The sequence below is a fragment of the Manacus candei genome, unplaced genomic scaffold (assembly GCF_025592945.1).
Source record: "Manacus candei isolate 608988 ecotype Guabito, Panama unplaced genomic scaffold, ASM2559294v1 h1tg000018l, whole genome shotgun sequence".
Taxonomy (NCBI): domain Eukaryota; kingdom Metazoa; phylum Chordata; class Aves; order Passeriformes; family Pipridae; genus Manacus; species Manacus candei.
This window is the reverse complement of record NW_026138066.1, coordinates 1982547-2000842: the sequence shown is the minus strand read 5'-3', so window position 1 is coordinate 2000842 and position 18296 is coordinate 1982547. Positions and strand designations below refer to the sequence as shown.

At 34.7% G+C, this 18296-nt stretch overlaps 1 protein-coding gene across 4 annotated transcripts in view; it reads right to left on the bottom strand.

The window, feature by feature from the left end:
- Window positions 1–4234: 4234 nt before the first annotated feature.
- The window catches only part of CFAP54 (cilia and flagella associated protein 54), a 105937-nt gene continuing 91875 nt past the window's right edge, over window positions 4235–18296 (bottom strand). For 3 of the 4 annotated variants that reach the window (XM_051784028.1, XM_051784024.1, XM_051784027.1), the window contains 8 exons: window positions 18070–18211; window positions 15781–15981; window positions 14358–14551; window positions 11199–11381; window positions 9748–9854; window positions 8779–8950; window positions 7382–7459; window positions 4235–4915 (listed from right to left, as the gene is read on the bottom strand). In XM_051784028.1, the coding sequence (XP_051639988.1) occupies window positions 4796–4915; window positions 7382–7459; window positions 8779–8950; window positions 9748–9854; window positions 11199–11381; window positions 14358–14551; window positions 15781–15981; window positions 18070–18211 (1197 nt within the window). In that variant the 3' untranslated portion in view covers window positions 4235–4795. The remainder of the gene's footprint in view (window positions 4916–7381; window positions 7460–8778; window positions 8951–9747; window positions 9855–11198; window positions 11382–14357; window positions 14552–15780; window positions 15982–18069; window positions 18212–18296) is intronic. The other variant, XM_051784025.1, reaches the window with a different exon arrangement.

The following is an 18296-nucleotide window of genomic DNA, read 5'->3' as shown; positions in this document are numbered from 1 at the left end:
CACATATATTGAATTTAGGTGTAACATGAAACTACAAACCCATGAAGAAAGAGCAAGGTGCGTGTCAAACACATAACACACATCCAAATTGATCCTAGAGCAAGGGAGAAGAAAACATCAACATTTTATTCTTCCTGGCCCGACTCCAGATGTGATGGAGTCACTTCCTAACAGCTCCTCACACACACACACACACACCATCGTGAAACCACTGACCTCCAGACCCAGGGAAGCAGTGGAAGTGTAAGCAATACACAGGGGAGGAGGAGTAAAAATAGTAGCAATTTATATAATAATTTTAACTGTATTGTTATTGTTAATATTATTATTATTATTAAAACTTTTTCTGCACAGAAGTACTATTTCTTTTCCCATAATAATTAGATCCAGATTAAAAATGATTCTTGGATTAGGCTAAGATTTCAGTTATACTGATACATTTTTGGCTTTAAACATACATTGGTTTCCTCGTTGCCCATAAACAAGGTTTTCATTGTAGCAGCAGTGACAAACTGTAGGTTCTGAATGATGAGCTGCAGAGTTCCTTGGCAATAAGACCAGTCAAGACAGTAGAGAAAAAAAACCCCTGGATTTCTTTAAAATTACTCTTTTAAGCAGTTTTGAAACAGTTGGTATTACTCCACTTGGTACTGGTACTGGAATTCTAAGGATGCAACAGAGCTAATTAACACAATGCGCATTGTATGATGATAAAATGTATTTAGCAATTTCATAGGATAGACAGACTAATGACTGTTACTAATAGCTCTGCCATATACTAGCTCTGTGATGCCAGCATCCATGGGGAATGAAGCATGATGGCCAAGAAGCAAAGAGCTTTGACTAGGACATTGAAATTTTTTGATGGCTGCTGAAATGTTCTTTTCAACTCTGGATGTCTGGCCAGGAGCTAAACCAGCCCTGTAGGTGCCCTGTGTCTTCACAGAGCTTCACCCTCCACATAGGACTATAGTGCCAGGTCCATCACCATGTGATGATTCCTTTTGTAGCATATTCTGGTTTCTCACTTTGTGACACTGAGATTTTTGGTGTAATTTGCTTCAACACATACTTTTTTTTTTTTCATTGTACATTAAGTAGAATCCTAAATCATGCTGACCTGGAAGACAAATGAGAATAATTCTAATTATCTCTGAGGTTTCAAAGTAGAAAATTAAATTGCAGTGGTAAATATTTGACTTCAGCACTTGCCTGTGGACCCTTTCACCCACTCTATTTTAAAGATTAACCTATGCTTCATATTTTCACTTTTCTCATTTGATGATGTACTCAGTATCTTTTAACTCAAAGAAATCTTTGGCAAGCATAAATGGCTCTCTCTGCTGGCTTAATTAGTTCAGCATATTAGCTTGTAATTCCAACAATTAACTCTAGTTCCATCATTACTCTTTTTAAGAATCTTTCTTCTTGGATTTCATTGAAAATGGATTTGGAAACAAATGACTATGCCTTTTACAGTGCGTCTCAATTGAATAATAGCATAAATTCCCTTTCTCTTTCATTCAAGGATCTGAAAATATTTTCCAAATGTTGATGCAGAAAACTTCAAATCCCTCACTGATGAGGGGATTACTGTTATCTTCAAATAAAGAAACTGAGGCATAGTGAGGCTAATTACTACAATTATTTTCTTAGATTGATGTCATCAAAAAATTAGATAAAAACTTTGGCCAACAAAAAGTGAGTGTGAATTGGAGCTATAGTGGAATTTAAAAACCAGTCACATACAATTGAATAAATCTGTGTGAAATTACTCATTTCCACATCATAAAATTAATTTAGGTAGACATAATTTCAAGTTGCTATATATTTTTAGGCATGAAACAAATCTTGTGAATGCCTTGAATATACAACTCTATTTCAAGGGAGCAATATAACTTAAAACTATATTGAAACAGTATTTGAAAACTGAAATATTTCAAAATCCATTCAGACCTTTCAATATTAAGCTCCCTGTTCAATTTCAATTTAAGATCTAACATGTTCTTGATCATGCAATTATTAATTACAGGACCAGAAGCTGGTTTTGTTCACAGAATGCTTCATTCAGTTCACAGAACAGAAAATAGCGAATTAATTTAAAAAACCCGAACACCTCTTTTTACTGTTCTTTAGTTCCGTATAGGTCCTTCTTGTCCCTAACCCAGGGGCTGTGCCAAAGATAAAATGTCATTCAATTCAGAATCTTTCAATCTGCCCCCACAGTGCTCTTTACTCTCTCTTTCCTTGCCCTGTCCCACAGCTTAGCAGATAGGGAAGCACTATCCAGTCCTTTCACAGGTGTAGAATGGAGAAATATTTCAGTTAAAATTTGAGAAGAATTGGTAAAATGCCAGTGGTTCAAAGCTGCCCATGTGGTAAGTAGCCCTTCAGCATTGTTGTACAGGGCAGATCATAGAGCAGACCTTCCCACAGCAGGAGGGACATCCCTTACACAGTGAAATCAAAGAAGGTGCCTTTCCTCTCTTCCTTTTTTATTTTGGAGACAGTGACACAGACAAGTATTCTATGGAAATTGAGAATGGTGCTGACACAAATTTATTCTGGTTTCACATATTGAAAGCTTTAGTCTGCATTCATTGCTAAGAAAAAAAAACCACCCAAAATACTGTAATGCATAAAACAAGAAGCAATTTACTTTGAAATTAACTTTATACTTTTATTCTGTGCAATTACTGGAGATGTTTAGATATGAGCTTCCTCCCTTACAAGCAGATATTAACTAAAGAGTTTAATTATATGCTAAAAGAAAAATGTTTTCTCCAATATTTTCTTCTGAAAGCAGCATTGAATACTTTATCCTGTGTTTATGAGAATAAAATCTGCTGCTATGGTTACAGTGAGGTCAGTGTTTCAACATTATTATTTTATTGTGCTGTGTTAAAGGAGATGGTAGAAAAATATTTTTCTTTCAACAAAAATATCTCAGAAAATATAATGTATTTTAAATGAATATGTAAAGCCTTTTATTTAATATTTCTGTTTCAAGTGTAGGAATTATAACAAGGTCCAGGTAGGCAGCATGAAAAAACACCTTGTCTGTAATAGAATTTCACTTCCATTTTCATCTGATGCTATAATGTGTTTTACAAATATTAATTGAGCTGCACAAAAGTCTTATGATAATCCTGAAGGTGACCCCGAAGAGAAAAAGAAAGATTTATACTTTTTACAAGGAAAGACTGAACAGCTTTTTTTTAAAAAAAGAGAAAAATAAGTAATGTCAATTTTTATCTTTCTTGCTTTTTGAAGCACTGGAGAACAATAAACTCTTTTAATGAAAGAATAATGCTAAGGAGCATCTCCTCCAAACTGGCTGTTAGGCAGTTGAGTTAAATAATCATACTAACTCAGTTTTAAAATTGTCTTGCAAAAATACCTTCCCTATCAATTACTCAGTTTTTGCTTTCTCTTTATCATTGTATCATAATCCTTCTAACTTTCCTACTACCTACAGCATTCCAGAAAAGACGACACAAAAAACAGCACAACTTTTAAAAGCTACATGTAACACAAATACATCCAGTCTTCTTTCTTTTATAGGAATAGAGAAAAATAGCAGAAAACCTCACCCTATTTTTTCCTGTACTGATCACATTGAAGATACTCATCATGCTGAATCTTACCTCTCTCTCCCTCAAAGAAACTTCACTCAACCAGGTAACATTTTTCTGAAAAGTACAAGCCAAGGTAAATCTGCAATTTCCAAATAGCTCAAAATAGTTTATTGTTTTATCATTGGGCTACAATACAGGGAGAGCCTGGCTGAAGTAAAAGGGACTGGCATTTTTCACAGAAAATGAACCCAGGAATGGTAGCTATTAGTCCTGAATTTTCATGGCAGCACTGAAGCATAGCTAGTGATAGAACAAGTCTCACAGATCTGCCCAAATGTCCTAGTTTTTTTGCTGTTTGTTGCAAGCAAATCAGTGTAACTAGTGAAGGAGTGCCTGGCCTTGAGATTTGAGCAAAACCAAAGGGCCATGGGCACTCTCTTGTGTGCATTGGTCAATTAACTCACTTGTTCATGTCAGGTTCTCCATCTCTAACACTGGACAAGCATATTGCCTCAGGTGGCTGTTGTTACGATTCATTTGTGTTTCTTCAGCCCTTTAAAATAATATTTACAGCAACATACATAGAGGTTTAATTAGCTTTTTAGAATTATATAAAAAATGTTCTATATTGTACCATTTTATTATTTGTACTGGCTTGGGGCAGTTAGGTTATCTGTTGTGAGTTTTTTGTTTTGGTTGTTGTGTTTTGTTTTGTTTTCCAAAAAATGCTTTGAAATTATAAAGACATCTGAATGACCACTTGCACCCTCAACAACCTGAAATGCTAATTTCCAAACAGATATATAAAAGAACAAACCCAGTAATGATTTTAGGTCCCAAAAAAATTCTCAACCTCATAACTAACACCAACTTTTGATAACTGAAAAATCAACTTAAAAATTGCTGATGAGAATAAAACTTCGGGGAAAAAGGAGTATCTGTTAGCAGGCACTAGAAGGCTACAGACCTATTCAGCTTTTCTAAACAATAAGAAATTATTGAAAAGCTAAAAAATCCTCTTATTAAGAAACTACTTTTTAAACACCTAATTTTCAAAACTATTTAGGTTTAAATATTTAAAAATAAGAGAAAAATAAAAATTATAAAACACATCAGGAGCTAAATCCGGATGTGATTAATAAAGCTATTTCTCTAACATTAGAAATTAAGCCTACATCTATAGCACTCAGCAAATTATTGTTACTGCAAATGAGAATTTAGTGAAGCAGAGAAATAATCCAATTGAAAAGATTTTCTTCAGTTATTATACATCCATTGGCAGGATCAAACATATCTTCCAAACTTGCTATTGATTGCAAAGTAACATCAAATGGGATCTGGGGGAAAAAAAAGGAAAAACTACCAAATTAATAACTTTATTAAGTTTAGAGGTACCAAAAAATACAAATAGCTCCACATTAAAGCCAGATTTCTGACCCACAATCAATAAATAAGTTAGAAATACTTATTGCCTCAGTATAAATTAGTGGTTAATGACATCTCTTGCAGGAAACTAGTAAAAGAGGATTCAAGGGAGAAAATTTCTGTGAACAGTCTTGCTCACAAAGTTTATCCTGTAGGGAAAGTGAAGATATCAGACAAGAGCAGCAAGAATTATTAGTAATTTGGAAGGCTTTTCCTAAAATGAGAAGCTGAAAGAGTTGAGCTAACTGTAAAAGGTGAAACAGAGGGCAATGAAAAACTGGTTTGTGCGTCCATTGAACATGGAGAACTCTTTAGCTGTTTTAAATATCAATGGAAAAACAATTAAAGGAAGATAACTTGGAGTAGGCTACCTAGTGAGGTTAATTTTTAATGAAATTCTTTTATTTATAAATTTAACATTTAAGATTGCAACTTCCAAATACTATACTTTGTCTCCCTCAAGGACATAGCTATTCATTAAAAGCATTGAAAACAAGCAGGCTGATCAATTTTTATTCTTAAAACAGTTTTGTCATTTTAAATGAATAATTCAATAAAAATGCACTTTTTCCATTTATAAATATAATCCAGGGCTGAATCAAAAGCACCATAAGACACAAGAACAGAAATAAGAGAATCAAAGAAGAGAAGGTGAAACATGACAGGAGTTAAAGTGTGACAGCTCAGACAGTAAGAAAACAAATACCACAAATTAGAACTGACTTTGTCCAATTAATTCACCAAAAGATGAGCAACAAAAACTATGTGGTGGGAGAATGGTGTAAAACTACATATAAGCAATGTATCTGCTGCCTTCTCCTGAATGCTTGAAAACAAAGGGAATGTACTGATCCATGGTATACTTAGTCCCACTGAGCTTTCTGTCTCTAGCTGAGGTAATGCCTGCCTACAACTTATCTGAAAGTTTGGAAATACTGCTTTGAAGTATGCTGTACATAATGAAGGGCTGAACAGCCTACAGGTTCCATTGACTTCAGGGAAGAATGAAGATACTCAGCATCTTGAAGGATTAGGCTTCAGCTGCTCAACCAAAACTGCCATATTTAAAAGCATCTTAGTTTGAAGTCTTTATTTGAAACTTTGTGATGAAAAGCCCATTGTTCCACCTATTGAAACATTTTAGCTTGGGGAACTTAGAGAGAACAAAACAGAGCAGTAAACATCACATTCTTGCTGGAAGAACACCACTAAATCTGCTCCCTCATTTCCGTCATAGACCCACAAATAGAAGCAGGCAAAGTCAAAGGAACTCACAAGAATTTAAAACAGTTCCAGGAGGTTTCCATGATTCTATGAAAGCTTGGCTGTATCTTTCCCTAGGTATCTGTCAACTCTCTCTACCATGGATGATATTTCAGTGGGACTCTGAAAAGTGCAGCTTTGTAGAATGAATGTGTGTGTATCCTGATGCATTGATAAAGCCAGACTGAGTGATATGAAGGTCTGAGAGTCATTTGAGAGAGAACTTCGGGAGGGGTAACAAGGGGTGGCAAGAATGGTGCAGTATGTATAGAAGGGAAGTACGGACTCTTAGGTACCGGACTGCAGGACACACAGCACAGCGTTACAGACTCTCTCTTCTGCAACAGGCTACAAGCCCAACTGGTCTCACATAAAACTCAGGGTCTTCTTCTGGTAGGAAGAACTACCTAGCTGGAAGTCTACAGTGGATGCCTTATCATTATCGTTCCATTGTGAACAATTAAAGGTAAGATATTTGAAGATTAGTTGAAGGAGTGACATGTTACAGTGAATTCCAAAATCTTCCTTGGAGTCCCTTGAGGCCTGGCAGCTGTGGTGCTTTCCTGATCTCCCTACAGTGGATGAGAACACTGAACCACACTGCTGCTCGCTATGGGCCAGTTCCCATAATCACCTCTGGGATACAGCTGGGTAACAAAATGGATGCAACAGGCTGGACAAAAAAATGGCATGCTAGCTCTCAGAACATGTCATGGGCAAGGCAGAGAAAGCTAAAGAAAATAGAATGAAAGCCTGAATAACTGCAAAAATGCAAGGATGGAAGGAAATTGATTTGGCAATTGCATCATGGAAATTCACTGGAGTCTGGGTAAACAATGACCAGAGAATGGTGGACAACCTATGTTAACCATTGTAAGCAAGATTCACCTTTAATACATTTTTGTATGGATGAAAAGGTGATTCTAATGAACAGTGAAGATATTCATAGTTTGTAATCATGCACATTTGTATTTAAAAATAAAACCCAAATGAAAGCCAAAAAATGTATGAGAAAAAATGGGAGGATACTTAGGGGTATAATTCATGTTCCAGTTTAACTAAGCAATTATTTTATTGTAGAGAACAGATTTTTACTCTTAATAAGAACAGCATACCTCAGTTAATGGTGAGGACACGGCTGGAACAACAGACAGCAATGCTTTGACTTCAGATAAACACCTTTTAGCCATTTCCTAATGGTATAAAATAAGAAAAAACTAATGCTGTACTATCAGATGGCTCAGCCTTACAAAATTTTTCAGAACATTAAAGTTTTAGGTTATTCTAATTGAATTCACAGCAAAATAAACTTTAGCTGATGAATACAAATTTTCTGCAACGCAAATAGTTGTGTTTGCTGCACAAACACAAGTGCCCAAACTTTGTAGTTTCTACTGAGGCAAAATTGCCCCTGGTTCAGGTTTTAAATCCAGTGACTGAGCATACTTTTGCTACGTGTTTACTGAAGACATTATAAACAACCACCTTGACAAGATTATATTTATATATGTATAATGCATGACATGTTAATCTTATTAGTATTCTAAATATTGTTTTTCCAATTACTGACATATATTAATGAAGGTTTGAGCAAACCCCTTCAGGTAATCAGAAACACCCACTAAAGGACAGCTCTGTCTACCCTCCCGAGAACTATGATTGGCCAAAATACCATTTGTTCTCCAAGCTGGGAAAAATACAGCCTCATAATAATGGTACAGTGCACAACTGTCACTGTTTCACAGCATCCATCACACAAAGTGACAGCCTCTACATCATTAATCATTTCATATAATAGATATAAAGAGAATCCTGTCACATGATAAATGTCTCCCACTTTGAAAATAAACGTCTATTTTGCCTTGGCATTTATCAAGCAGCAGTTATGCTGTGGCAACATTCTATTCCAATGACATTATCTCAAACAGACCATATGGAAAATTCTGAAATTACCTTTTTTGTGTGTGTATGTGGGGAGAGTTATTTGCTTATGGACCATATTAAGCTTTGCTAATAAAAAGAAAAGAGGAAGATGGCATAGAAAAAATGAAAATAAAATCACTGTCAGTTTTAGTCCTCTCTTAATAACATTATTAGAAGGTTCTTATTTCAGAAACCACCACTGCCCGTTTTGCATTGAAGATGTTTAATTGATTTTTAAAAAGCACTTTCAGGTTGATCGCCTTGCTGATTTAACACAGAGCCAAGCCTTTTCTGATGTAGATTACTATAAATCAGGCACCAGTTTCCAAATCTATGTACCTGAAGATGTAGCCTTTATTTTCAAGTGAAAGGTGAGAAAATGCTGGTTTTTTTGTAAAGTGACAAGCAATATATAAGGAAGACAGAAAGTTAAATATTAAATTAAGAATGAAAGTATTTCAACATTTCTTGAAAGGGGTGAGTGAAACTTAATGTCTGTCTTTATGCCTGCCTTCCAAGTTACCTGTCATTTATTTCCCCAAAACAGACATTTTAAATAAAGCCAGAAATATTTAAGAGCAGAACTTACTTCTGTTTTTTCATCAAGATGCACTTTTGCAACACTCATTTGGGGGTTTTTTGAAGGACTCTGTTCAAGAAAACCTGTAGATTCTAAAGCTGATGACAAACTTTTAGAACTTTGCATCAATATTTCAACTTGCTCCTTCAGATTAGACAGTTTCTTCCTTAAAGAAATAATTCTGAAAGAGAACAAGGTTTTTTCATTATTGCTGTTATAAAACAACAATATTTGTTGTTTTCGGTTTATAATTAAGCTGACCTTGCTTTTATCACATATTGATTAGGTTCTACATTTTCTTTCACTTCAGAACTGATCTCATAATTGTACAAAAATAAGTTTTTCAATAAAGAAAGTGGAGATATGGAAAGCATTAGCTTTTTACATTAAAAATTATAAGAAGTATTATTTTAGGAACACCTAAGAAGTTTTTTTCATCCAACCAGTACAAGAGCGGCAGAGGCTGCAACTCTTCTTGGCCTGTTATTCCTTCCCTTCCACCTGCTCAGTAGTCCCAAAAATTTTGAGGTTAGATGAATGACAAGGAAGAAGTAATTAAAAATGCCACACAAAGTAAAATTAAGGGCTGCATCTGGGGCTACAACTGAGAAAAATCGTTGCATGCTCAGAGTTGTAATATGAGGTGGAGAAACTACTTGATCCAGTGAGAGAGTGAGAATAAGTGCTGGGACTGCTTCTTAGATCTGCTATGGTGCTATGCTAGTGTATCTGATTAGCACGTATTACTCAGTTCTTTAAGAATCAAAACTAACATGCTAATGCATTGAACAAGCATTTGTTTGGATGGGTTTAACACTTTATACAACATCTTACAGTTTTTATAGGGAAAAGCAAAAATGTAGGCTTTTAAAGATTTATAGCTCTTTCATATTTTGTACTTTATTTTCTCTCATCCTAAATGGTTGACTGATCTTTAATACAGCATGAAATAACAGGATAAAGTCAGTGATTATTTACCTAGCCAATGGAATCCACAAGTGGCCTGAAAACACAGACATTGAACTGAAAATCTTGATGTTGCTAATCTTGACAGGCTGTGTATTATAAGCATAAAGCAGCAAAACCTGTAAAAAAGAAGGAATGGCTAAGGTGTCATGCAATATGGTATAGAAGACCTGAGCTATTTCAGTGATACAAGATCATAATAAATATCAAACACAGTGTATCGATGAAATTGTAGATAACTGACCTTTAAAAACGAGGGGAGTGTGACCTCATATGAATTTGTGCTATACTCAGTTTTTAAAGGCCTAAAAGCAATATAATTATTAATATAATTTCTGTGGGTTTGAAAATTAGTGATACCCCATAGAGTCATCATCAAAATCCCACTGTTGTCCTGGTCAATCAGTCCCACTGACACTCATGTCCAAAGTTCCAACTGAAGTTAGGCTGAACAGAGAGCTCTCACTGAATTTCCAAAGGCCCTATGTAATTAGCTAAATTTCCTATATGGCCTTGTGCATGGCTGTCATCATACCAGGTTTAAGTCCATGAAGTGTGCATAACTCACCAATCTAATAAAGCTGCATCAGTATAAGAAAATTAAACAGAATGTTCTCATCTTTCACTGCAATAGTTTGCTAGTATGATTGAAAATATGCTTCCTAGGGGCAGCTGAATATTTTGACTATATGGAGAATGCCAAGGGTATGGCATTTGTGTATTAGGTGTTCTGAAGAGTTGTCTCTTGACCTCTACTAACCTGTATGGCCATGCTAAAGTAACCTGCAAAACTATATTAAGAAGTACATTATTTGCATTAACTCCACAGGGCATCTATAGCTTACTAATAGTGTTAAAAGGGTCTAATAGAAATTCAGACACTGATCTGCTATGCCAAAAAGTTTGGAGATCATGGATTTCTATTGCAGAAGCAGAAATTTTACCTACACATTGTTCCCTAAAAATAAAACAAATTCCACGTCCTAGTCTCTTGCTTTCCTGCAGCCCTTCCATCTCTTTTATCTTTCATGTTTAGTCTGATCCTTTAGGAAAATGAGGTTTACAAAATCCCATTTTCCTTGTATATATATATATTTCCTTTTCCAACAGCTTCCCATCAAACTATTATTTGACTGTATCGGTCAGCTCTAACCAAACTTAACAGAGTGGGGATCTTAAAGACATCAGGGATCTGCAACAGGCATGAATACAACATGGCCTGGAAGCTCTATATGCTAAACAAAGTATTTTTTTTGGCCTGCCAACAAAAAACTGTCAGGACATTCTGTTTTCCTGCAGAGCAGGTTTGAGGCACAGTAAATATATAGCTCCCTGCTGTCCAGCTTGCCTACCAGGATATGTATAATTCAATTAAAACGCTGATCAGTCGTAACATAAATATTCATTGGAAATGAGATTTAATTTGTTCCAATACCTAAGGAACTGCTTTGCCCTAGTCATACCTTAGTTTCTGTATCATTTGATGGCTTTGCCATAGAAGAAATGTACCACTGAATGTTAATTTCCTTATTTGAAGCATTTGCTGCCCTACTCTCAATCTGACTGTCTTCTGCGATGACAGAAACCGGAGAAGCTATCCTCACATGTGACACTTCTGATGTCATTTCTGTAACTTCAAGAGAAATCTGAAACACAAAAATTTAAATTATATTTTCTCTAGTGAAACATGCAAAATCTCTTATAATATAGTATCTTCTAGAATTGGTATGACTTTCACTCCTGCACAAATATATGCTCATTTAGATAAATGGGTGGTTTTAAAAGGTGTCCATTTCACCAAGTTAAGGCTTTTCAAAGCTCATGCAATGAGACGTTTCTAAAGGTAATGCAAAGCAACTTTGGGCTGGCTTAGAGAACCCACAGTAATAATGATTGTTGCCTTTGGCTTAGAATCATCGTGGCATTATGTTTTTTGCCCAAATCTATTATTTGATATGCTGATCATAAAAAATATGCTGCTGCAAAAGTAATCTGTCAGCTATATATTGGTAATTAAAATAGCACCCTGAATGTTAGAATAATGCTTTATTTATGTTTACCTATCTGTTTTCTCATTATCTGTGCAACTAACAAAGGGTGATACCTGCTGAAAATTCCATCACTTAATTTTTGAGAATTCATTGTATTTACTAAAATACATAGAGAACATTAGCAGGCCATTCATCAAATAGTTACTGTTGGCTGTATTTACCAGGGAAGTAATGGAGGAAAACCGTCAACCAACATTCATTCATGAACAAAAGCTTAAAATTTGTGAAACATTTGATTTAAAGGCTGAACAGCTCCACACCATCTCTACTTTTTAGAGTGTTATGCAGCTGTGCAAAGACAAAGAACAGCAGCCAAACAATGGCATTTTGTGGGAATATGGAAGTTATTTGAAAAGGTCCTCAGTGTCTCCATCATTGATTCCAAAATGTGGATACTGAAAACAGCTACCTGGGAAGTTAGTTGTTTTCAAATTTTGAATGTTCATTGCTGGAAAAAAAGGAAGATTTTTACACACTTTATTTTCAAAAGATACAGCTCGTGACCAATATAGGGCAGTAAGTGCAAGTGAGCAGAAGACGGATTTTTCACAATAACTTAATCTTACATCATAAAGCCACTTAACATCCCACATCAAAATTTAGTAGAAGGGAAGATAAAGCTGAATCTATGCGTGGGAAGTCATGTGCTTGAGTATATGGATATGCCTTCAGTAGGCAGTGATAACTTTGGCCATAACCCATGGTATGCCATGAGATGTGCATGGATGACCCACCTACTACAACCATCATTTACACAGTTCAGGAATGAAACACCCACTATCCTGCTAGTGTGGAGTGTAAAGAAAATTAGCAGAAAACACATATGTGGAGGTGGGAACAACCTAATTTATGCTGTACCCCTGAACTAGACCTCTTAAAATTCCCTTTTATGCTATATATTTCTTTCTAAAATGTGTGCTATGTTTCCTTTTTTGCTGAACTGCATCTTTTGGTTTTTACATCATATTGAATCTTTTTGAGAGAGGATATTACAACTGCTCTTGACAAACTGGAGCGTTGCTGAATTACATACATAAATATTTGTCTGTTCAACTTTCTCAAAAGCCTGAAAACAATGAATTATCTTAGTTAAATGTTTCCAGTCCTACAGACTATCATGGAGTGGAATAAAAAACAGGACAGAGAATTTTAATTAGACTTAATGTAATTTGGATTCTTTGTTCAGCGGACCTAAAAAAAACTTCAAGAATAAAAAGGAGAATTACAAAGACACATGTAAGTGAACATAAAAATCATTCTTTCAAAAACTATATCTTTTTGTGCTGTTAAAAATCCCAGTACTAAATTACATTTCTAAAATAACTTACACAGCCTTCTGAATAGTAAAGGATTCTAAAAATGTTGTGATAAAATCAATGAAGCTTAGAATTAAAAAAAGTAAGAGCTTTATGCTTGTTAGCTGTCTACAATAGCGAAGCTAACACATGATTATGCAGCTTGCACCCGTCACGAACATGACAGTGAGCTCTGAAGCTTATTATTCCATGACACTGTAATACTAATTATGTCAAAAAAAGAACAGACAGAATAAAATAATTTTTGATATATGATGGCTGTTATAAATGTCACATACCATATATTTACAATTTATTCAGTGGCACAGTCAGCTCTTTGTTGGGAAATGAGTAATGATATGCTGTCCAACACTGCAGAAAGTTCACCAACTCTAGAAGAGCTATCACAAAAGTATTTTTATTCATTTTTATAAGATACCAAGTTCTCCATCCTGAAGGCTCCCCTGTCTCCATCTAATACTGAACATAATAGGTAAAAAATAAGCCACAGAGAGTGACCTTTCAGTTTAATTTTTTAGTGTTAGGATAATTATTGATGTGAGAAGTGGGATGGAGAAACTTTGAAGACAATTATTTTTACACTGGAAAAACTTCATGCAATGTTCAATACATGTGCTATGGCCAGCATAGCCTCCAGAATTCCAATTCAGGTTTTATCTGAGTAATATATTCTGAGTTGCCTACCTTTTAAAGCTCAAATAGGTTGTTCACAAGCCAGAGATCTAAAAAGGTTGATTTTCTAGCTGGATGATAGTAAGTGAAAAAAATTGGCACACAAGGCCTTCAACAAATTTTGAGAAAATATAACATATATTTTCGAAAATCATGTTTTCATTATAGACCAAATTAACAATATAGAGACTTGTACATATAAATTACAAAACAAACATCAGGACATTTTTGCTTTGATATATGGAGACCTACAAGATTTAAAGCCTCAGTCCTACTGAGTAGAGGAGCCAACTTAATTAACTAATAAAAAAATATCCTTTTAAATATTCTGTCTAATCTTCTAGGGTCTAAATACACTGGCTGTGGGATTGAGATCATTTTTGCAGGAATGAATAACACATGGATATTTGCATTTGTTAACTAAGTACTTCGCTGCTTGCACAGGATTTTGGTTTTGTGCTGATCCTCTGCATAATGAATTTCATTTTTCTCTAGTGCTCCCAGAAATATCACCATTGGAACTATCAATTCTGAATGAAATACCAGTATTATATTTTTGGAACATCAAAAAGAACAGAAGTACCTCTGAAGAATCAGCTGGCCTACTGAGTGGCAATTCTATGTCATGTAGCTCTTCTGGAAAATTTTCGAGACAACATATTGAATATTCAAACAAATTTTCTTTAAGAAAGGAATGCATTTCTGCTATGCGTAGAACAATTCCTGTGTCAGAAACAAAATTAAGGTGTCCATCTCTTGCAGAAAGTGGTCCAGGTCCTGAGTTAGGGGCAGCTTTGAAAAGAGATGTTTTTATTACATCATTATTTGCCATTAAAATGTAAAGTTTCTACAGCTAATCTATACTCATAACTTTTGAAAATAAACTATGTAAACAGATTCAATATGAAAGAAATGGATTTCCAACAATTATACTGATTGTCCTTAAATATTACTAGCTTATGCTATTTGTATTGTAATTTTTCACCAGTGATCTGATAATGAAACAAGCTCTGTCTGGACATTACAAAGTAGCATAAAACGGAAGGTGCAATTTTGAAGTTTAGGTACTTAAATTCAGATGTATAAGCACCAGTATGTTCAGAAGGTATCTAAGTATCTACCAGAATAAATGCATATTTATTCAATACAGTCAAAATAAGCTTTAAGGACTTTCAAGACCCCAGTTTAGACAACTAGAGGCTGATGAGCTGAGTTGTTCCCTATGCAAGCTGAGATATATACGCACATTTTGACACTTACTGTCCTTACAGTTCCGTGGTGAGCCAGAATACTTTCCCTTCACTTGGTGCTGCAAGTTAAAAACCCATCCCTCTCTAAAATTATTATTTTCACAGTTGCTAGGTTTCTCTCTAAACAGCACCTACATGTACACTCTAATTTTGTTCTCACCTATCAGGTCATCACTTGTATATTCAGAAGCTGGCCATCACATGTAGATGCATAGTATTAGGGCCTTGTAATTAATGGATTCTTAGATTGTTTGAAAGGTCCTATCTATTACCATCTTCTGTTTATAGCGAAATAACCCAAGTACATAGATCACATCTGGGGTTTTAGTAAAAACACATGCAATCATGCTCAGCCTTCCCAGCTACACTCGACTCAGTTCTCAAAAACAGTACCTCAAACTGAACAGATTTATTTCTGATGGGACTTAAGTTTGATGTATCTAGAACTAAAAACAATATCGATTATGAATTTTTTAAAAATGCTTCAGATATAGTAATAAAAATTAAGTTTTGAGGGGGCTTTCCTGGTTTTGTGGAGGCTTATGAATACCTATGTAGAAAAGTAGTAATATCTTCACTTAAAGCACTTGTAATCTGACATAAATCTTGATTTCAGTGAAGATTTTTTTGCAATTAGAGAATTTAAAGGAAATCAAAATTAGGCTATTTCAGATAACCTTTGAATCTGATTCTGTTGGCCCTCAAGAACAGTATCTCACCCATGGCAGTTTTCTAGAAGAAAATAAAAATACATACCAAGTTGAAGGTTTGTATTAGAAAGCCTTTTTAAATAACTGTGGTAGCGAATTAAGCGAACCCATGTTATCGCATCTTTCTTCTTACTGGCCTTGGTGGCAAGACTTTCTGTTCCTTCACTTTCACTCTGCTTGTCTTCTGTGATTTGGTTGTTTTCAGTAGAAGATGCTTTGGAACTTTCAGAGACAACATTGTATCCATCTGCAAATCCAACAAGAATTCAGGAACACACATTACGTAGTTGGAATTCCAAAGCTATTTCTGCATTGTGTTTGAATTGACCAAGTTGTAACTTGTGAACTTGGTTATGTTTTTCATATAAGGAAAATTCTTTCTATTCTGCTTTAATATTAGTGGAAAAATTAAAGAAATTTTTCTCAGATCATGGTCAGGAACCTGACTGGTCCTTGCAAGAAGTTAAAAGGAGTAGACAACAAGGTGCTTTCTCTCTGAATTTGCATATAAACCCATTCTTTCTACACACAGTTCAATAAAAGACATTTACAAAATGGAAACAATACAAGGAATCATCACTCACAACAGCTGAACTTCCCAGTTATGCTGACCTGAACTCAGTACACTTACGTATTCTGAAATGTTTATTGTTAGCTTCAATCCAGTCCCTTTTAGATATTAAGCACATTTTCCACTAAATGTGTTCTTGATTGTGGAATAAAACAAAAAAATATATTTTCTTTGGGCTACCTTAAAGTCATACTTATGCAAAAAGAGGAAAAAAATACCAGTACAAGTATCACTATATCACTGCTTATATTCAATATTTTTTTTCACTGTATTAGTAGATGGCTCTCTCAAAAGCATACAAAATTCTCCTGCTGTTTCTCACTCCAAACTGAACAAACATTATGTTATAGTAATTCCTAATAGTAAACTTCTAGAAAATAATTATGAGTGCTTGTATAAAATCTGAATGTCTCTATTATTCCTGACATTTCACTGTCAATTCCAAAAGTTAAAATGGCCATATTGTTTATAAATGAAAACTTAAACAATGTGTTTCACATAGGGTTTTACAGAAAATATTTAGGTCGCTATGCTGATAATTTCCATTTTAATTTACCTTTTTATATTTTAGCCTACTATTGCTTTTCTACATTTTCTATTCTTCTTTGTATTGGCTAACAGACCTATCAGGAGAAACACCTGCTGCATTTGGTAAAAGAAGAAATTATCTGTAATTATAAGCAAATAGAGCTACTACAAAACAATCAGATTGATGGGAAGTCTTAGCATACAACACTTGTTTTCATAAACCAATCAAAACACATATGTTTAAACACTGTACAGTAAGCAGACATTGCTCAGCTTTGCCAGCAGCTATCAGGCAGAGAAATTCAGTCTTTGTCAGTCACTTGGAATGATTGAAAACAAGCCACTGAACAAAAATTTTATCACTAAATTAACAGTTCCTGGTTTAAAAATAAATATGGATATTTTGCCTTAGTGTTTATATAACATCTAGCAATCATTATTCCAGTATTCCTAGTTTCACTGTTGGGGTTTTTTTTAAATCCAAAACTTCCATTTCATCATCTCCATTAGCTGAAAAATAAATGCAGAAGTTGTAGATAAACCGGGCAAAGTTCTACCAAGCTAATGGAAGCATCTCTAAATGATAATCCATTGGACTGAAAAGACAGTGAAAATTATACTGACTTTCACTTTTAGAATAGAGTACCCAGGCAGATGACTTTGCAAGAGTTTAGGCTTGTTGGTTTTAGTGGGCTTTGTTGGTTTGGGGTTTGGGTTTTTTTGTGGTGGGATGATGATGCAGGGAGAGACAAGCTATTCAACACCAACATCTCTTTGCAAAATCAAGAGTAAAACTGAAAATCTCCAAGGAAAGCTAATATATCTAGGGAAAAAAAATCAGTTATAAGTCAGTGATTGAAGAGAAAAAGCAGTGATGACTGATGGGGGGGCCCAAGACTTACTTTAGAAGTCTGGGGAAGTCCTGTAACAAAGGAGCACCTGTTTTTGCAAAATTATGGTAGTATGTGCATTCTGTCTTTCTGAGCCACAGTATGCAAACAACGAATTTTTCTTAACATATTGAACACATGCACAGGCTGATATTGGAAGACCCACTAAGTTTCTACTTAATATTTTGTACTGCTATGCAGGATGAGGATTTTGCTTTTACTTTCCAAAATTGATTCATAATTTTTCAAAAATTAAAATTATATATTAAATGTATTACTAGATTACATGGCATATACAGCTTATTAGTTATTTAATGTTCTGATATTACTAGGGATAAAGGAATACCACATAAGAAATCTCTGTATGAAGAAAGAAGATCCACAGAAGCAAATTCCGGGATTTTCTGTTGCACTTCATCCTTCATGCTGTGTTCTTTAACGCTCTTCATTCCAATTAATAGCTGAGAAGCAAGCACAGCTTCACTGACCTAAGAATAATATTTATTTTATTCAGAACCAGTTCACTATGATATTTATATAGATTTAAAAATATTAGAGTAGCAAAATGATGAA